The sequence below is a fragment of the Anabrus simplex genome, chromosome 14 (assembly GCF_040414725.1).
Source record: "Anabrus simplex isolate iqAnaSimp1 chromosome 14, ASM4041472v1, whole genome shotgun sequence".
Taxonomy (NCBI): Eukaryota; Metazoa; Arthropoda; class Insecta; order Orthoptera; family Tettigoniidae; genus Anabrus; species Anabrus simplex.
In genome coordinates, this window is record NC_090278.1 from 100821204 (window position 1) to 100843435 (window position 22232).

General features: G+C 39.5%; 1 protein-coding gene across 1 annotated transcript in view; it reads left to right on the top strand.

The window, feature by feature from the left end:
* Positions 1 to 1540: 1540 nt before the first annotated feature.
* Positions 1541 to 22232, top strand: part of LOC136885640 (potassium/sodium hyperpolarization-activated cyclic nucleotide-gated channel 1) — a 49718-nt gene continuing 29026 nt past the window's right edge. The window contains exons 1-3 of the mRNA XM_068230310.1: positions 1541 to 1707; positions 14854 to 15142; positions 17288 to 17417. Coding sequence (XP_068086411.1) covers positions 1705 to 1707; positions 14854 to 15142; positions 17288 to 17417 — 422 coding nt within the window. The 5' untranslated portion in view covers positions 1541 to 1704. The remainder of the gene's footprint in view (positions 1708 to 14853; positions 15143 to 17287; positions 17418 to 22232) is intronic.

Here is a 22232-nt window from a genome sequence, read left to right on the forward strand (position 1 = left end):
GCTTATTCACAAGAAATTAATGGTAGTGGAATTTCGTTTTACAATTTTCCAGTGAATGTTCAGTGTTCGAATCATTATGCAGAGGAAGTATTACGCATGAGATACGACTTCAAGCTGATGAAATTAGGCCTCTGTTCCTAAGTTTTGTCCGAGTTACGTCATAAGAATCGGGCGATCCCAAAATTTGTCATTGGACTTTTTTGTAAACAATTCTATGTGACCGGCGATCATTTGAGAGGTATCTTCAAACTCAGAAATCTTAAATTAGGAAACCAACCAGAAAAATAATTTGCCCAACAAATTTGGAGTAAATGAATGTAGCAAGAGCTAAAAATATTGTATTTTCCCCTGAAACAATCTCTGGTTTGAAAGGTGTCGAGGTGGATTGCCCCGAGAGCATTAAATACAGTTTAAAATAAACCATTTGTTTTATGGAGCATTTTATGAAATTGTTCTATGCGCATGACGTCTACAACACCTCACATGGGACATATTCCAGGAATGATAAAACAAACGGAGCATCTTTTAGTACTGAAGCTGAACGCCTCAGTTAGTTATTAATGATTTCCTGTCATGTATTAAGAAAATTCAAAAGCATTCAGAGAAAGCAAAAAAAAAAAAAAAAAAAAAAAAAAAAGGATTCATGAGGGAAATATATCAAGCATAGATCATGCCTACCCAATCCACTGTGGCCTGCGTAAAGTACCTCATAAATATAGATTTGCATTATGCTTTGACGAGAAACCTAAAACGCGATGACATCGAGCTCTTCTTCAGCTACCTAAGATGCCAAGCGGAATATAATAACATTATGGTTCGTGTGACAAAAGAACAAACATACTGTAAATGCTGTTTAGAACATATCTCTTCTCCAGCTACTCAAAGTCCAACTCGTTTTCAAGATAGAGGAGCCCTCAGACACCGAAAATCATCGTCTGTGGCACTTCTGCAGTGAACGACGCAATTTGTCATCTCCGCTACGCAGTACTTGCCCCGAAGAGAGTTACTAAAAGGTGTACGGGTTTTTTTCGAAAGACATGTTCATCAGTGAAATTAAGTGTAGAAAGTGTAAAGACGACAGACCACCTCTTTTTCTATTCTGAAAATTTCTGACACTCTATGTGACAACATTGCTTTGAGCCACTCAAGTAGAAGAGAGAAAGTTTTGAAACTTGATAAGAAGCCCCTCAAAAGGAAAGTTTTGAAACTACAATGACAAATGCCAATGCAGCACCGCTCTATAAATAAAGTACTGTCAATACTTGCAAAAACATTCAGTTCTTTTTATTTAGGATATAATTTACTTATTGACATATACGGCCATGCGAATACAAGGGGGCAAGGGCGCGATCGTAGCGGCTGAATGGTGAACTAGGATGCCACCCGTTTCCATGAGTGCATTTCAAGGCCTTCTATTATAGCGTAGGAAACGGTTTTACTTTTCCCAGGTTGACATCCACCGCCAACTGGATCGCATACGAAGCGTTTGTTAGTCTGGTTGTGCTTCGAGGCAATTTTTAAGGAACGAGAGAGAGAGAAACTGAACAACAGGACATAAGCTAGTATATAAATACGATCAGCAGCTTCTATTCTATCCTCTTTGTTCAGCAGTATATTTCTTGTGTTATTGGTGGAACGTTTAGTCGTTCAGACAATTTTTGGTTGTGTGTGAAGAAAATATATACTTTTTCCAGTTTTGAAATAATGGTCAGTATTCTGTTCTCCTCTTTGGTTCTCTATGTAACTTTAGTTTAGCTCATTTTCGGAATGGTTCTTTGATCAAATCTTAAGAGCATATTTTTTAATCTTGACGTATTTGGGGGCTTGTGTGACAGTTATGTGCAAGGACGACAGTTTGTTTTGAAGAACCTGAATATTCGAAAGGCTTTAGTAGGTGCCCGAGATGCATTCGTCCAGTTCTATTGAGCTCGCATGAAAGGCATTTCCAAGTTTGAGAAGTGCAATTATAGACAGTTATATAAGCTACCGTAGGTCTAGTGGGGTATAGTGCGCATTGGTATCACCTAAATATCACTATAAAATTTGTCACAAATGGAACATAATAATTACTTTTACACATATCAAGTGAAAAATCCCTGGCAAATTAAGAAATATATGTTTTTTGGAGAATATTAATACGTACTTTACCACTTTACAAGTACATTTGGTGTTGCGCTCACAGTGACACACGGATGTCTTTTGTCTTACACTTTGAACAATTTCGTGTGTGATATCTGTGTTCACTGAAGTTCTTTGCTTTCGTTTCATTCTTCACTTGTCAATGACATCATTTCATGAATTGTATCGCGATATGCAATATTTAATAGGTGACAAAGTGGTATGGCCAATGTACACAAGAAAAATTCAGTGGACTAGTGATTTATTGGTCCAGGGATCGAGCTACTTTCTTTCGAACAGAAATAAAAATATTTATTGGTCCAGGGATCATGCTATTTTTCTTTTGACCTCCATTTTGCTGTTTGTACTGGCCAAAGATAATGGGAATTTACAGACATAGCACTCCCATTCCACGGTGCTAGCCCTGGACCTGAAGAAAGTAACAAAAGACGGCACCAGCAGCGAATGGACAAAGATAATGAGAATCCACAGACATAGCACTCCCATTCCACGGTGCTAGCCGTGGACCTGAAGAAAGTGACAGAAGACGGCACCAGCGGCGTAGTACGACATAAACCAGTCCTGTCTACAAGCCTTAAGTATGTTTTCATATTTCTCAAATAACGACGGTATTTATTAATTTGCCAGGGATTTTTCACTTGATATGTGTAAAAGCAATTATTTATGCTCCATTTGTGACAAATTTTATAGTGATATTTGGGTGATACCTTTGCGCATCATACCCGAAGAGAATTAACTCCGACTGGCAGAGATGTCCGTGGACTTTCAGATTTTTGGTTGTTAGAGGGTAGGTGGTCATTCACCTGCGTGAGGGGACTTCACCGGTTTATAGAAGTTACTTGTGTCGTGAGAAACGATGTTGGGAGTCTCTGGGGCCCTCCTTTTAGCCGTTGCTTACAACAACTCTTGTGTGGTGAACTCTGCTCTGGCACAAGACTTCATGGAGCCCCTTTAAGGCGTTTCAAGGATCAGCTAAAGCGTGCTATGAAGAGAGCTGGAATTAACACTCAATCCTGGAAAACGCTTGCTGAAAATCGTACATTTGGCCGCTACACTGTCTGTACACCGTTTACTGTATTTGAAGAGGAACGACGTTTACAAGTAGATATGAAGAGGCTAAACGGAAGCTCCATCAAGCTCAGCCCCGGATGTCCAGCATAGTCATATGAAGCATATTTGCAAAGCATTGTGCGAAATTCTATATGATTATTATTATTATTATTATTATTATTATTATTATTATTATTATTATTATTATTATTATTATTATTATTATTATTATTATTATTATTATTAAAGCATTGTGAGTGTGAACATATAAACTGCTGAAGAACATGTTTACTCGCATACGAGTTAAATCTGACGACGACGATGACTAGAACAAGCAGGACATACTGAGAATGCACTCAGTCACAAACGGATTCAGTACGGTACTGAACTACATGTCGTACGATATTCCCATGTAGAATATTTGTGGTGACACATTTGGTATTAAAAACCCAGCGATAGGTCGCCCAGCGGATCCGTTTCTCTGCCATATGGTGGAGTAAAATCCAACGTCGAAATTTTCGCGCAGGCAGCGCAATTTATGAAGGTATCATTATTTCTCCGCAATAGGACATGACTCCTTTACCTTGGGATTGTGTAGCTCTATGCAGACATGTGGATGGGGGTGGTAGAATGCGTTCACAGTACTCCCTGACTAACGTAGGAGGCGACTTAAAGAGGGAGAGCGGGGTGTTGACCACAGAGCCACTAGTGGAGACTTATTTGTGCCAGTTTCCTGGCCTATCTCACCTTTCTTGTTCTCTTCTGACTTCTACAGTATTAGATTTGTTAGGATGAGGGAGTCTTTCATCAGCCTTCTTTCCGGGAAAGGTTGGATTTTCTAATAGGGGAATTAAAAACCTCACGTGGTTGTAATATTCTGCTATCAAAGGGGTGGGGAAAACAGCTTATTTAGGCCATATTCTATGAGGTAGAATGTACGGGCTTCTACACCTGATATTTCAAGGCAACCAGGGAGCTGGTAGACCACCATTGTCATGGCCAGAGAACTGCTAACACCAAACAGCTCTTCAAGTTAGCTATATAAAGGGATGCTTTCTCCAGGGTGATTGCCAACGCCTGGGGGACCAGATATGGCATTTGAACAAGAAAATGGGTCCCTATCCTTTGCAATGAACAGACCACACTTGTGCAAGAAATATGAGCTAACTTTTATGTGACGTAGGTATCTTTTGAAATAACGCAGTGTGCATAGAAACATTTTTTACTCCCATGTGAAGATCTGTGAAATTTTCATGGTACCATACATTTTTAGCACACCTAGCAATACTTTTTGCATTTTGGTTGTAGAGACTGGTACCGGTATATGGCAACATGTGTAAATAGCATTTGTGCTGGAGAGGATGGACGTCTTGGGACTGGATGCCTTATGCATTGTATCCTTAGTATAAATATTGGTCCATTCTTTGATGTCATTCTAATAAAGTAGAGCAAAGTACAGGCAGTTGAAGATGGAAGGAAATTAATTATGAAACAGAATATGACAGTCATGAAACCAATAGCTGTTTAACATTTGTACATTTCCCTCTGTTTCCTTTGGTCTGCAGGCTTTGAGCTTTGTGATAGATTCACCCCTACAACTCAAGGTGTTGCTAGTTACTGTACAGATTAACACAAAGTGGACACTGTGGACTGAGCATTTTAGTGATTTTTCACATAACCCTACTTGGATTCAGCAACGTTTGAGGTACGCATGCGTACTGCAAAATTTTATAAAATACCTACATTTAAAAAACCTTTTTTACGACTTTCAATTTTTAAATGCCCGCAGTGCATATTAAAAGCACGAAAAGTTACGTATTCAACACACCATAATACGTTTATAAAACACAACATATATACTAATCATAACCATAGAATCAGTGCTCCCTGTATGGACGAAGCTATTCAATAAATGCCTAGAGACCGGAACAATACCAGAACAATGGAGGAACTCCATAATTAAAGTTATATTCAAAGGCAAAGGAGACCCAGAAGATCCCAACAACTATAGAGGCATTGCACTAGAAAACGCTCCCTTTAAAATCCTCACAACATTAATAACGGTATGAGTAAAGAAACCAATTGATAAGATCCTCCCTGACACTCAATTCGGATTCAGAAACAATAGATCGACACTAATGGCAGTAGAACTATTATTAGGCAACATAAAAGAAGCACTTGAAAAGAAAGAAAAGTTCTATTCCGTCTTTATGGACTTCACAAAGGCTTTCGACCAACTGGACATAGGACTAATCACATCCAAACTTGAAAACCTATTAGGAAGAGAAAACGTATGGACAAGAGTAATCAAAGAAATATTACAATACAACACTATAAGGGTATCGGACGGCCTTTCCATTTCTCACGAAATTAGGCAAACAAATGGTGTGCTTCAAGGAGATCCCATGAGTCCACTACTATTCATCCTAGCTACCGAGGAAATATTGAGGATAACGCAAGACAGAGAAGACATTCACATTTTTGCGTGTGCAGACGACATAGTAGTAAGCTCCACAAATCTGCACAAACTACAGTGTGCCATAGACACAATTGTTAAATGGTGCCAGAACAACAACTTCTACATTCATCATCATCATCATCCTAAACCATCTCCAGTTTCCCGGGTGTGGTATATGAGCCTCCTCCCTCGCATCCTGTCCTTGTACCATTCTTCCTCCACCAACTTGTCCCAATCATGACCTCTCAGCATTACATCGCTCTTAACTAAATCTATCCATTTCCTTCGTGGCCTTCCCACGGGTCGTCTTCCTTCTACCTTTCTGTCAAATTCCTTCCTTGCAGTTCTGCTTACTGGCATCCTCTTCATGTGACTACAACCACTTCAGTCTTGATATCTGAATCTTATTGAGGAGAGACTCATCTATTCCTACTTCTTCTCTAATTTTCTCATTCCTAATCTTGTCTTTCCTGGTTTTCTGGATCATAGTGCGTAGGAATTTCATTTCAGCTGCCTGAAGTTTGGAATTATCTCTATTGGTCAGTGTTGTGGTTTTGAGACTGTATGTAAGAATTGGTGTATAATAGGACTTGTACAATGTCATTTTTGTTTTCATGGGTATTTGCTCATCCCACAGCAGGTGTCTTACCTGGTGGTAAAATTGTGTTGCCTTATTGATTCGATTGTTCACCTCATGTTTTGCTAGGTTGTCATTTGATATAACGCTACCCAAGTATTTGAAAACTGGAACGCTGTCCAGTTGAGCTTCATTTAACATGACTATTGGTTCTGCTCCTTCCCCATACACTTTCATCACCACCGTCTTGCTCTTGCTGATGTTTAAACCATATTTCTTAAACTCCTCATTCCAGCTTTGTATTCTCTCTCCCAGTTCATCTTCTGAGTCACTCCAGATCGCAACATCATCTGCAAATGTGAAGGCTTTGATATCTCCATGTTCTTTCCTTTTAATAGATTTCATTACTACATCCATTACAATAATAAATAGAGTGGTGACAATTAGCTGCACTCCTCTCTTTGTTTCAAACCAGTCCGACAAACCACATCCTACTTGAATACAGCTTCTGTTCCCACTATACAACATTTTCACTTTGTCTATGAGGCTGTCTCGCACTTCAAGTTCTTTCATGCATTGCCAAATTCTTTCCCTTGGTACACTATCGTATGCTTTCTCAATGTCCAAAAATATTAGAAATAAAGGCTTGTTCTTCTCCCAGTATTTTTCCATTAGCATCCTAATTACAAATATAAGGTCTGTAGTTGACCTTCCTGGTCTGAAACCATACTGCTCTTCTTCCAAAATTGGTTCAACAATATCTCTGATTCTGGTCTCTATTATTTTTTCCAATATTTTCAGGACATGAGACAGTAGTGTGCTCCCACGGTAATTAGTACATTTTCGTCGGCTTCCTTTCTTGAACAGAGGTACAATGATGCCCATCTTCCAGTCCTCAGGAATAGTATTTTCCTCCCATATCTTGTTGAGCAGTCTATAGAGCCATTGGATTCCTGGAACTCCCGCTGCTTTCAGCATATCTGCACTTAGTTCATCTATGCCCACTGCCTTTCCTTTCTTCATGCTCTTGAGCGCATTTTCAACCTCAAGCCATGTAATTGGTGGTTCAGTTGTGGTTCCTCGACTTGGCTCTCCTCTATCCGTTGTTATGTTTTCTGTATCTCCATTCAGCAGCTTTTCGAAATAGATCTTGAGTTCTTGTTTAATTTCTCCCTCTTCTTGTGCCAGAGTTCCATAATCACGTTCTATTGCTTTTATGGTCTATTGATCCCTTCGCTTGTTTTTCACTACTCTGTATAGCAATTTCATATTTCCTCTACTGTCCTCTTCCAGTTTGTCTGCAAACTCATTCAATTTCTTCTCTTTTTCTTCCCTTACAATGTTCTTTACAGCAAGTTTCTTGTTCCTGTATACTCCTTGAAGTCTTTGTATTTCTTGTTCATTTCGTTCTTGTCCCCGTTTTTGTTTTTCCTTGTCCAGTGCCTTCTTTATTTGGTTTCTTTCTTTCACCGCTGTTTTCACTCTATCATTCCACCATGGTGTCTCCTTTTTTCTTTGTAACTCCACATAGGTTTTTGGCTTCTCCCACAAAGGTGTCTTTGAAAGCCTTCCATTCTTCATAAACGCTGGTTACTTCACACTTCGGCAAACTCTGTTGAATCCTTAGTTTGTATTCTTCCTTTATTTGGACTTCTTGCAACTTCCAACTTTTAACCCTTGGTTTCTTCGTAATAAGTTTCTGCGTTTCATTTGCCTTATGTTTGAAGTCTACTACCAACAATCGGTGGTCACTGTCCATGCTTTCACTAGGGATGACCTTTACATCTGTGATGTACCTGCCACCATCTTTATTTGTGATTACGTAGTCAATCAATGTTCTATACTGGCCATCCCAACTGTACCTTGTTATTCTGTGACTGTCTCTTTTTTTGAAGAATGTATTTTTGATTATAAGATCATTTCTTCTGCACAGATCTAATAGTTGTTCTCCTTCTGGGTTCCTTTGTCCAAATCCATGTGGACCAATAATGTTCTCGTACCCAAGTCTGTCTACCCCAACTTGCGCATTTAGATCTCCAATAATAATAACATTTTCCTCATTAACTGTATCTTCCAGGTCTTGCCGAAATTTCTCTTTGTCTTCCTCACTGCAGCCTGTCTGTGGGGCATACAATTGTATGATGGTGTACTTAGTGTTCTCCAGTTTCATGAACATTTTAATGATTCTATCACTTTTGCAGATAACTTCAGCTGTAGCATCAGTCCTTTCGTTAATTAAGAATCCAACACCATTTTTCGCTACCTTCTCCTGTCCACTCCAGTATAATTTATAACCTCCACGAAGTGTCTTACTTCCAATCCCTTTCCATTTGGTCTCACTTAATCCCAATATTGATATTTTTCTTCTATCCATCATGTCTAGGAGTTCTTCTAACTTTCCAGTTAATGATAGAATGTTCATAGTTCCAATTCGGTATTTGGGTCTCTTTTTTATTTGGGGTTTCCTTTCAGAACATTGTATATCATCAGCCTTACGGTCATCATACTTTACAATTGTCTGAGAGGACGTGTCAGTCCAGTCTATAATATTCTTTCCGAGGCTCTTTTTCTTATTGAAAGCAACTGTACTCAATACTCTCCTGCTGACTTGCTAGGCCTAACGCATAAGAGGATTTTCTTTCAGTGTTTACTCCCCTAGCCTTTGAGGATGCCTTCCTCGTCCTACAAGGCAGTAGGTTCCATCTGTACACCCCAGAAAGATGGGTTGCCTCTTCCGCCATCTCCGCCGTACCGAAGTCCATCTTCTCCGCCGTAGATGCCGTTGAGGTCTTCACCCTTAACCTAGGGCAAGGGCCCTCCATATTTATGACCCCTGGAGAGATGGTGTCCCAGTATATTAAAACCCCCAGGAATTGGGCTACCTGTTGGTCCGCGGGTTGTATTGGTTATTTCAACCAGCCCTACATACTGTAGGGGCCCCCTATCCGCCACCTGGGGACGCGCTCTGTAGGGGTCAGGTTCCCCTGGTTACTTATTGGAAGTTAACCCCACCCACAAGGAGTAAGGTTATTTGCAGAGAACAACTTCTACATTAACAACACAAAAAAGGAAATGATGGTCTTTAGAAATGGAGGCAAGATACGGAACAGAAATCACTATCTCCAACAGCAAACTCAAAATAGTCAACGATTCAAGTATTTAGGGGTCTCGCTACAACCTAGCGGCAAATGCTTTACAAAACACATAACAGAAAGTGGTGCGCAAGCTATCCTAGCAATAAATAACATCAAGCATATACAAGCACTTAGCTTGGAAACAGCAATGAAACTATTCGAGGCAAAGATTATTCCTAGCCTAACGTATGGAATTGAAATTATATGGCCTGACCTCACCAGGAAAAACCTAGGTACCTTGGAAAGAGTTCAAGCATGCTTCCTGAAAAGAGCTTTGGGTGTATCCAAATCAACAAAATCCCGCCTAACATATGTACTAGCTAGAGAACCATTTCTGTTAGAGGATTTGAAAACAACCTTCGTGCTCCCATTTACCATAGCAGCAGATCAAGAATTACAAAGCTTAAGGGACCGCCGCCTAGGAATTTGGCCAGAATTCTATAGCACGGGTGCGATGATCGTTAGGACCTGGACCGCCTGGACGTCAGGAAATTTCGAGATGAGACATATACTAGCGAGACTATCCAGCATACTTAATCCCAAACCAACCTCCTCAAGAAAGAAAGAAACGAGACTATCGGTGCACGGCTTCCATCATCACCTCTGCAAAAACAAGGTGTACCACAATCCGATGAAGACTTGCATATGCCAAGTGTGTGAAAAGACGTGTGATCGTTACCACATCGAACTGTGTACAAAGTGAACAAAAACCATAAGTGAATACGCAAAACTAAGTATTAATAGAAATGATATTTAAACTATTTCTTTTGTTGTACTATGCACATGTGTGCGCACTTCCAATATATATAAACATTGAGAAATGAAAAAATCCATTCATTGTTGAAATTGGATCTAATTTTCGGCCGTGCGAGTCCATACAATTATGAAGCTGCTTGGTAGTACAACTTAGAAGATGTTTTGCTGCTACAAGCACTGCAGAATGTGTTCCAGCTTCTGCTAAAGTTTGTAGTACGCTGAAGCACCAGAACTCAACGGCGCTTGTCTTCAAAGTGACAAGATGCGTTAGGAAGAGAAGGACTCGGTGTGGGGTGGGACTTTTCATCAGGAATAATATTGCACACAACATAGGCACATAAATGAGCGGATGATGTGGGTAGATTTAGCAGTTGGAGGAATTAGGATGAGGATGAAGTTAACAAGTCTTATGAAGTACTGAGTGACATTTCAGACAGGGTAAAATGGTGCCAATGAGAGTTGGAAGTACAACTGAAGGATAAGTTCATGCTGTATGGAAGATATAGAAGTTAATAGCAGTTGGAAAGCACTTACTGGAATTTTATGCCATAATAGTACGGGTATTTGCAGTTACGAATACACATGGGAGGGTAGGGGCACCAAATCGATAGTCGACTATATCTGAACCGACTTTGAATTAAGGAAATCTGTTAGGAATGTGCAGGTATTCCAGAAATTTTGTGATGATACCAAATACAGTAGAGACAATACGCGACACTTACGGATTTCGCCTTGCTAAAATGGGAGACAATTCGACGGTGGCGCTCCTAGTGACTTGACCTGAAAAAATCGCGCTAAATTCAAATATCAATGGAAATGTATATACGGAAATGGATAAATAAATTACGTCTAGAAAGAAAGTGGTATTGAGATATTAACTTCGAAGTTGCTAAAGCAATTCTGGATAAATTAATGAAGAATTATTTCAAAGGTTATTATTCAAAGACTGAAATTAGACACATAAACAAGATATGAAATGGGCTGCTGTGAAATGGCTTGATCTTTCATTTATGCATTAATTTTTTAGCTTTAGCATTCCTGCCTGAACTTTTACGGTTGGATTTGTCTTTTTTCTCATTTAAAAAGCATTGTATGATCACATTAAGATACTTGTCAACAAAAATATCGGTACATTCCTTGCACACATGATGCAATGAATTAACATTTAAATGCTGGACAATTTTCCTCTTAACATGAAGCCTACCAACAGAAAGAAAATCTATAAAATTCCTTCTTTAATCTGACAAGAGGGATTAAAGAAAGAAAAGTATGAAAATGTTGTCGATAGTGATGCTTTGAGGAATATTTATGTACAATTAGAGTAAAAATGTAATATACCCTTGGCTGTGTAGTCGAAGATTTTTAAAGTCGCTGGCCTGGAGATGATCTGAACAGATCTTATAATTCTTATATAAGCGTAACGTCCCTTCTTTCTTGTACATCTTATCCAAATCACTTCTGTGACATTTCAAAACCCACAGATCACACCTACAACACATCGGTATTGAAGGTTAACTGCTGCACTATACAATAAAATATGCGTATTACATTTTATGCCAGTTAAAATATGGGTCGAGCAGGTCAGAAGATTATGAAGTACTATAAAAATCTCTATCACTGGAAGAATATATATGCAAACACAATATTACTTACATGTTCTTGTCACGAGGGAACCTGAGGAACGACCGCGCATTTTTCTCTACTTCGTAATTACTGCAGCCTAACACAGCACATACCTTTCCCCTCATGTTGAGAGGAAATATCAAGGAATGACACACGCTACTATTTAATTATGTCATCTCACTGAAAACGCTTAAATAACACCAAAAACTTCACACAAAAATACACGTGCTCTTATGAGAGAATCAGTACTGTTCAGGTCTATCCGCTAGAGTGAGTTCCAATAGCTGTCCCTCGATATCTCGCTCAGTGTCGCGTATTGTCTCTACTGTATTTGATGATACAGACCACTATCTGATCTGTAGTGAACTAAATGTCTCTATTTCTACGATAGAGAAAGTGAAATCCGTCTGCAGAAAAGTAAAGGTAATATCCAGGAGGAAGAAATTAGACAAAAGTACACGGTTATCATGAGCGAGAAGTTCTGAACAGGCTCAGGACATACAAAGAACAGGAACAGTGTGTGCAAACACCTTGGTGAAATGATAAAATGAGGGCAGTTTGTAAAAAATAAAATGGAAAGTGCATGGGAAATGGCTTCAAACAAGGACTAATGTAGACAGAGGGAGATGTACGTAGATGAAAGGTTGAATCCAAGATGATTTCCGTAATAAGACTGAAACTTTTCTGAGCAGTAGAAAGTGAGGAGAAAAGGAAATGAATCATGCTCCTTGGCCGAATGGTCATCGATATCATCTTCAGTACAGAGTCGCTGATTTTAACCTCAAAACATTAATTCCCCTTGCTCAGGGACTGGGTTTTGTATTATCCCAACATCCCTGCAACTTGCACACCACTATCATTCACTCCAATAACATGCAGTTTCCCATCTATACGAGATGCTGCCCACTTTCGCTGAAGGCTGGCTTATTTTTATTATTATTATTATTATTATTATTATTATTATTATTATTATTATTATTATTATTATTATTATTATTATTATTATTATTATTATTATTAATTGGACAGATGGAAGAAATATGTCAAAAAATCTTCTCAACATAAAAAGAAACCTTTCTGTTGATGTCACAAAGAACCAAGCTTATGACGAGGACGATGATGTTGGCGAAATTACACTTTAGGAAGTGAAATAAATTCCATTGTCATAAAGCAGCAGAAATAGATGCAATTAGACCTGAAACGGTGAAGTATAGTGGGAAGGCCAGGATGAAATACCTTCCCACAGTAAGATCAGCTTGGAATTTTAGTAAGATACCGTTTGATTGCACCTGTCTATGGACAAGGGAACATGAATGAACTATCGAGGTATCTCAGGCTAGGTGTTTACTGGCATTATGGAAGGAAGGGTGTGATCAATGGTTGAGAGTAATTTGGATGATAGCCAGTGTCGATTCAGACTACAGAATACTTACGAGAATCAGATTTTCGGCATGCGCCAGGTAATTGAAAAATGCTACAAGAGGAAGACGATGTTTTGTAGATCTGGAGAAGGCATATGATGGAGTAGCAAGGGAAGAGATGTTTGCCGAACTAATGGATTATGGGATTACAGGTTGGGTTCTTGATTCAGGGTACTTACAGGGATTAGACATGGATCATAAAGTGGCAGGGAGGGATTTAGTAGCTGCAGTGAGTATCCTTCCATGACTAAAGTAATGTCATTAGGTGGTGGAGGAGCATATCTGAACCCTGTGAACTTCAGTCACGCTGTTTTCTCTGGACGATTTTTGATGGAGTCATTCATAATATCCTAGGAAATATTGTTACTTTTGACACAACCTACCCAGAATTTGTAAAATGCGCAGGTCCTCGAGTCAGCTGTGGCTGGTTGACTACCCAACTGTGCTAAGGATGGATCTAGAAGGTACTTGAGAGACTGATTGTCAAGTTATCCCTATTGTTCACGACTGCAGTCGTACAGAACAACTGCGGCATATGCTGCGATGGGCTGATGGATTGCAGCAACATGTGATTTCTAAATCTTCATTGCAAAATAATAGCGGCTGGAAGAAGATGTGTTCTCTTCGGTCTGTCATGTAATAGCACACAACTTGGGAGTAGCGCATCACTTGGCTCAACAGCACTGAAATGAAGTCGGCTCCCAGTCCTCGGTATCGCTGTCGTCGTCGTTCCCACAACCTTTCAGCCCTAGGAAAACTCAACTTGGAAGCGTGGGTTCCCCTAGCTTCCATTTATTCATGTCAATCTCCTCCCGTCTTGGTCAGCTCTTCTTTTTTTATGGCGCCAACGGTATTAGGTTTGGGAGGTCTTTTCCCGCCCTTTGAGGCCGTTCCCCATCTTTGATTTCGGGGGATTGTTCGTCACAAAACAGTAGTCATCACCACTGACTGGAATAACTTTCAGGATGAGAGAGAGGTGGCAGGAAATTTAGAATGCTTCTTTACCGATGCAATGACGTAGTGAACAGCTCAGGAAAGATGTGTGTACCTAATGCACAAATGATTGTGGAGCAGGTTAATCAACACATCCTCGAGTTGCATCGAGTTACTCCTGAAGCAGATCATCATCTCTTTTCCCCTTATCCAGTTCCACCTTCCTCTCTCCTTCCAGGTTTCTTCTTCTTCCTCTGATTATCAATGTCGATTGCTACACTTTTTAATTTACTTTGTTTGGTTTGACATCACACCTTGTATTTCTTTCTTTCTGTTTTTATTCAGTGAGAAATCTAAAGTGTAATGAATAATGTTGTCTTTTTGTGTTTGTTTTTGATGCTTATTAATTGATTGTCCTGTCAATATTTGTGGTCTTTTTTGGGGGAATAAACAGCTTTGTAAGAGTAAACAACATTCATTATTGCACCCCATATTATCTTGGATTACATCATCATCTAATTTGTTGGTGATGCAAGTCACAAACAAGAAAATATTAAAAAAAAAAAAAACTTCTTTCAAATTATATTAACCTGAAGAATATTGGCTGTTAATAAAAAGAAATTCTGAAAAATGAAGAAAAGTTGCTCTAAAAACTTTAAAAGATGTTTTCTTAAAACTGTTGAGTTGTCTCTCTGTTGTTCATTGTGTGCCCTACTCTTAGCTTGGCATATGTGGGATAGTAATGTTTTTCTGTTTATCTAGTTCAAGCATCAAGAAGGATTCATGGGTCACCAGTGCGAGCTGATAGAGACCGTGGCTCAGGACGAGTTCCTCTACGTGGACCCTCGTGCCAACTGGTTCCCTCGCCTTGTCCGCCGACTTCGTCTCAAGTGTCTGGTGTCTCGTTCGCACCTGTACACCAAGAAGGTGCTGCCAAGTACTGCAGCAGTCAACTTCGAGCTGGCTCGACACATTCGTTCCTATCCCTACACCATTCATCCCTTCAGCGAGTTCCGGTGCTTACCACAACGGAGTATTTTATATTTTAATTGTTTTTCCTGTTATGAAATATAAACTCATGCCTTGTCAGTGCTATCCATTGCCAGTTCATTTCTATCGTGAGGTTTGAAAGTCTAGGTTGCCCTTTTCCATTTCCCTTCCTGTTGTGTCTCATTAGGTACTGGAAACTAAGTCACATAGAGAGAGAAACACATGTTTCCTGTCAAGAGTTTTGAAGCCTGCACACTAGATGGATGTATATCTGTATATGACTTCAATTTCATCTTCTTGTTTTTTTTCTTTTCTATTTTTCTGATGTCAGCCCTACAGTGTTACTTTTTCTTTCAGTCCAGCTTATTCAGTTTAATCTTCTCCAAAAACACATCTCTTCTGCTTCTAACCTGACCTTGTTTTGTTCTACACTTAAGATTTAACAAACTTTTTCTTGGTCTCAAGACTTGAATTATCTTGGGTATTGATTAAAAAATTATTTTTTATTTTGAAGTGCATTCTTAGTCATAGCTATTCTGCATAAACTCGAATTTTAATTTTACACTTTTGGGATTCATCCGAGATGTGCAAAAGCAACATGTCAATTTTCTATGTATTCTCCTGATTTAGAAACACATATTTTCCATCAAATTGGCAATCTTTAAAATTCCATCCCTAAATTAAGAACGGTTTTGCTGTTAGTTGCACATGGCAACCCAAATGGCTGTAAGGATGTCCTACTTGTATCCAGCTTAACAGTATAGAGCCTTGCAACATTGTGGACAATAACCTACTTTTACCTCGTCCAAATCAACTAACAAAATGCTCAAGAGTCGCAAGGACCTTTCTTTTTCGGCCTCTCTTCTGCTTCTACATGCTCACTTGTTTGGGTGATGATGACAAGGTCCTCTCCTTCTTTGTCCTAGCTGAGAGGATTCGCACCTCACCAATTGGGTTATAGCAAGCCGGGATGGGCTCACAAGGGAAATGTCAGAATGCGACACTCGGATTTTGATGAGCCTTTGTATTGCCAGCATCATGTGATGAAGTCATTTTTGGTTGACATTAATTTTTGTGCCTTTTACAGCATGTTAAAAGTTTAGTGTATGACTCGCTCGCCTGCCACTGGCAGGAAGAGTGAAGTGGAAGGGGAAATGAGCTACTTGACTTTGCAAACATTCAACATAGGACTTCCTTATGCATATGACCTGTATATGCACTGAGCAGAAATTAAGCTCAACAATATAATGTACATGTAAAATCCATTTGTTTTTTTGAACGATATATATTGTTGTTTTCTGAACATTTTTGATCAGTTTTAACTTTAAGGACTGTATGTAACTTACGATAGGCTACGAACTGATTGTACATAATTATAATACTTTGGTTAAAATTCTTCCTACACCACCTGCAGGTTGCCACATAGACGAGTGCATTATAAAGTTTGGTTTCAAAAAACAAATGGAACTATTCAACCTGAATTGACAAAACAAGTACTTCATTTCATAATGTCAGGGTTGCCAGGATGAGTATAAGCAGCATCACACGTTGTGTTGTAGACTGGTGATTTGCTAGCATTCACTACAATTTTATGTAGAATATGCATTAATCTTAATAATTGTGGATGAAATGCCAGAAGTTTCAAATGGCCAAACGCTTAACGATTATCAAACTTTAAAAAAAAACACTTAAAATTGCTAAGAGAGATTTCATAAAGATTCAAGCTGAAAATTGTGAGCCAAAAGAAAAACAAAAGCAAGATCGTTGGCAAACTGTTGTGACAAGTGGCAAATCAAAGAGAGAAGGACAACACCTCCTTAAGAAAAGTGAGTAAAGTATCAAGTGCAGTAATGTACTCGAAGAAACTATTCAGTCAGATGTCAGAGTTGTCAAATACTGTTGTATGATGAGAGTAATGGGTTCACAGCAAATGTCTTATCAGTTACATGTCAGGTAATAACATAATATCAGACTTCATATGGAAACAAATGCTCTGTTAATAGCCAAGCCTTGCAAGGATATTGTCAGAATGTTATGTTTACAGAAACAAATTTGTCTAAAGATATTAGCAATAGTGAAGTAGAACTGCATTCATTCAAAATATTCCAATACAATCATTCTCCTTTGAATAGTATGAAAGAAGGATCACATGGGGGAGTTATGTATTAAGAGTATTAAGAGAATATTTATTTGTTCCATTATTCAGTGTCATATCTCAGTCAAGCAGTTATCACACTCAAGGTCATTACGGGAGGTGTTTATATTCCTCCCAAATCTCCACTTCAGAAATATAAAGATCGTGCAGAACATCATGTCACAAAATCCTTGCTGTATTGGTGACTAATCTAGCACAACTTAGTTGGTAATTCCACTTCCAGCCTCTCTAGCCAAGACACTTTCACCTCTCACAATTCAATAATGTACCAAACTCCTTAAATTGTGTACTAATTCACCTGCTGTTGAGATTACACTCTCGCATCCAGGAGATAGTGGGTTCAATTCCCACTGTCGGCAGCCCTGAAGATTGTTTTCCGTGGTTTCCCATTTTCACACAAGGCAAATGCTGGGGCTGTACCGTAATTAAGGCCATGGCCGCTTCCTTCCCATTCCTTTCCTGTCCCATCGTCGCCATAAGACCTATCTGTGTCAGAGCGACGTAAAACACTCGTACCTCATCCCTCCTTAGATATAAGTATTGGCTTATCAATGAATTGTTCTGAACAAAACTTACAGTTTAAAAATAATAATAATTATTATTATTATGACCAGGGCCCGGATTTTGATGACCTAAAAATGTTTAAAGATGACCTATAAAATGACTGCAAATATCTCATAAAATTGTCCTCGGACACTCCCGGCACTGAAATCCATACGCCATTTCATTTCCCATAAAATGACCAGAAAACTGTAAAAATAAAAATAAAAATTTGAATGAAACTGACATGACTTCATCACATGAAAAATGCAAATAGAGTATGTCATTGTATGTTGATTTTAATAGGTACCTAACATAATTTTATTATTATTTGGCAAATACGAATTCACTATCACTATCAGCCATATTCAATTGTTTTTACGATGTGGCCTCTTTAAGTCCAAAGCAAGGTAGGTTTTCATGACGTCTCTCCATCTGGGACGGTCTTGAGCGATGTTCTGCCAATTGATCCCAGTAGTCTTCCGGATGTCTTTATCCCATCTGTCCGGTGGTCTTCCCCTTGGTCTGAGATGATCTTTCGGACACCACTCAAGCACATGCTTTGTCCACCTACCATCAGTTCTCCGAGCAACATGGCCTGCCCACTGCCATTTTAGGGTAAACACCCTTTCTAAAATGTCACTGACCTTTGTGACCGACCTGATGTAATCTGCTCTCTTCCTGTCTTTCTTCGTCAAGCCTAGCATGAACCGTTCCATAGCTCTTTGGGTTGTTCTGAGTTTTTGCTTAACAAACTCGCTCAATGTCCAGGTTTCACAACCGTAAGTCAGTACGGGGAGAACACTCTGGTCAAAGACTATCTTCTTTAGGTGGGGTGGCATGTTGGATTTGAAGATTGAAGAATTTCTTCCGTAGGCTTGCCATCCTAGTTTGATACGTCGGAAGATTTCCGGTCTTAAGTCCCCTTTCATGTTTACAAGTTGCCCAAGATAGACAAATTCACTGACCTGTTGTAATGTGGTGTTTCCCACATGCAGCTTTCCTGCTGGGGCCCATTTGTTGAGCATTACTTTGGTTTTAGAAAGGTTCATGGATAGTCCCACTTTTTGACAGGCTGAGACAAGATCTTGTATTAGAGTTTGTAGTTCATAGATTTCGTTGGCCAAAAGTGTAATGTCGTCTGCAAACCTTAAATTGTTCAGCCTTTTCCCATTGATTTTGATTCCTGTGCTTTGCCAGTTGATTTTTGACATGGCCATTTCTAATACTGCTGAGAACAGCTTGGGAGATATGGGGTCGCCTTGCTTAAAACCTCTTTGAATGGGAAAATCCGTGGTTGGCACATTGATGTTCACAAAGGCTGAAGAGGTTTCGTAGATATGCTGGAGAACTCTTATGTAGGCAGCATCAACGCCGTGTTCAGCTAAGGCTTGCATAACAGCAGCGTGGCTCACCGAGTCAAGAGCCTTTTCAAAGTCCACAAAGGCCAGACAGAGCGGCATTTGATATTCATTACTTCTGCTGATAACTTCACGAAGGGTGAGTATGTGGTCGATTGTTCCAAAACCTTGGCGGAAACCTGCTTGTTCAATTGGCTGGGCAAAATCAAGCGTTGAACTGCATCTATTTGTCAGTACCTTGGTGAAAACCTAGTAAAGGACAGAAAGCAAGCTAATAGGACGATAGTTTCTGATGTCATGTATGTTCCCTTTTTTGTGCAGCAGAATTATCATTGCTCTGTTCCAAGATGGAGGGATGAATGCATTGTGTAGACAAGACGTGAATATTTTTGCCAAGTGGCTTAAAGTTTCATCACCAGCAAGTTTGAGAACGCTAACTGAAAGGTTATCGCTACCTGCGACTGATTCTTTTTTCATACTGTTTATAGCATGCCTGATCTCAGATGGGAGAACTTCCGGGACTTGGGAAATGTTGGATAAGTCAGGCAAAGACAGGTTATCATCAGCCTTCTCGTACAACTTGCTATAAAAGTTCCTGATGAACTCAAGAAGTTCTTCCCTATCAGTAATTCGTCCGTTGTCCCCATCTAATGCAATTAATTGCTTCTTCCCAATCTGTAGCTTCCTTTTAGCAGACTTCAAACTTGTTTTTTCAGATAAGCAAGTTCTTAGAGTATCTTCGTTGAATTTCTTTAAGTCGACTTTAATTCTCTTTCTTATGGTTTTGCACAGCTCAGAGTACTGTATTTTGTTACAGTCAGACTGAATTTTCATTTCTCTCCTCCTCTTTAGCAGGTTCCTGGTATCGTCACTGAGTTTCTTATCACGGGTGTTATTCTTTTTCAACCCTCCAATTACTTCAGCCGTATCCATTAGCATTTTTGCCAGATTTTCACCAGTTGTGTCATGTAGGCTTTGTTGAAGGGCTTGATGGAATTTCTCTTTATTTTCTCTTTATTATTTATTTGTTTCTTTTTCTCCCGCACTAGTTTAAGTCGATGTTCCCTAATGTTTAACTCGGCTCTAGCCCTTACTAATCGGTTGTCACTACCAGTATTGAATCTGTTGAGGACTGATACATCTTTAATAATTTGTGGGATGTTACAGAGAACAAAATCGATCTCATTAGTGAATTCAAAATTGGGACTTCTCCATGTTCATTTATGCCCTGGGTGTTTCTTAAAGAATGTGTTCATTATACGCATGTTGGTGTATTCTCTCCCCTCTCTCATTTCTCTCGTCTATCCCATAGTTTCCAATAACAGTTTCACCAGTCTTACAGGTTCCAACCTTCGCATTGAAGTCACCCATTAATATTTGAAAATGACCGTGACTCCCCTTCTCACAGGTTTCATGTAGACTCTCATAAAAGAATTCTAACTCCTCGTCTGAATGGCTTGATGTGGGCGCATACACTTGCACAATGTGCATTTCGTATCTCTTAGGGAGTTTTAGAACTAATCGCGCAATTCTACTTGAAGTACCTTGTTTATGAGATGTCGGTTGATTAGGAATCCTACTGCATTAAGCCCTCCTTCTGGTTCACCACAGTATAGAATAAATTACCAGAATTCAAAAGGTAACACCCTTCTCCTTTACGGCGTACTTCAGATAGACGGATTACGCTCCAGTTGATCTTTCCAAGTTCATCTTCGAGCTCTTCTAATCTGTCATTGCTTAATAGAGAACGACAGTTGTACGTGCAGAGCTGGTAGGTTTGGATTTTTCCTGTGGATGTTTCTCTTTCACGGGACATCAAAGTAGCACCCACCTGGAGATCCGATTGTGGGGCTATTTTACTTCTGGAATGTAGGAATTTCACCTTAATGTCACTCATTGTCTTTTGACTTAAAGGATGTGAAGCATAATCACCACGCCTGCTTCATTGACGGATTGGTGATCCTCCCGCACTGATCGGCTCGCCGACCCAGCTTCCCGCTGGGATTGCTTACCCGAACCTTCCGATGGGTTGCTCGGTTTAACAGGGACACCTCTTTTAGGTTATGTGCTTGGAGTTGGAGTGTGAGAGGCTAGAGGACTCAAACTTGCCGAGTCCTTATGTTATTGTTGCAAGATGGATTACGACGCATCGCACTCCCATTACGAATTATTTGCACACAAATACTGGTTATTATTTCAGTCTATTGTTTGGCACTCCAAGTTCTGTGTTCTTTTCTTCAAGGAAAATAACACGTCATGGTATGTGGAACTTTAAAGCTGCAACATCTGAAGAACAAAAAGGAGAGAATTTTGCCATTAGGTACTCAAATTCTTTATCCAATTAGAGGTAATATGAAAAATGCCAGGCTATACAGGCTTACCTCACTCCACGTTACAGTAGATGGCCATTTGTAGATTCTCACTGGAAAAAGAACGACGATTGTCGACCAGTACGTTTTTGTACTTTGAAAAGCTCCTTGCAATGTCTATGGATGCAAGTTCTTCTTCAATGCCAATAATGCTGAAATCTTCACCCACCAAAATCCAAGAGATGGAGCACAAAACATTAAAACCTGAGTTCTTGTCTTTGTCTGACACTGCAACACCAGAATCACCACGAATGCATTTTAATTTATCTGTGTCTGTTCTGTATAAATTGATAATTTTTTCTAGAGCCACACATATCTCCTGAAGACATGTAATAATTGGCGACAAGGAACGGAATGCTTTGATGCATGCTAGTTTTCCCGCCATTCGCTTCACCAAAAATAATTATTTTGCCATCTGAATGGCCTTGGCATTTTGTACGTCAAAAGAATCTATTACATGCTTCACTGTCTGAAAGGGGTCACAATAGTAAATACAGGCGTCGATCCACGTACCCCATCACGTGATGCAAGGCTGCGGTGGTAATGGAATGTCGGTTGCTTGGGATCTAAAGTTCCCTGCGTGATGGAGCCTTAGTAACTACCTTCTTAGTTAGAGACACTACCTTCTGATCTGTCTTCTTCGGCCACTCAGTGAAAAACGTGAGCTAGGCAGGTTACATTGGCAGCTTTAACTATGTAAGGCGCTGCATCGGTCACAAAGAGCAG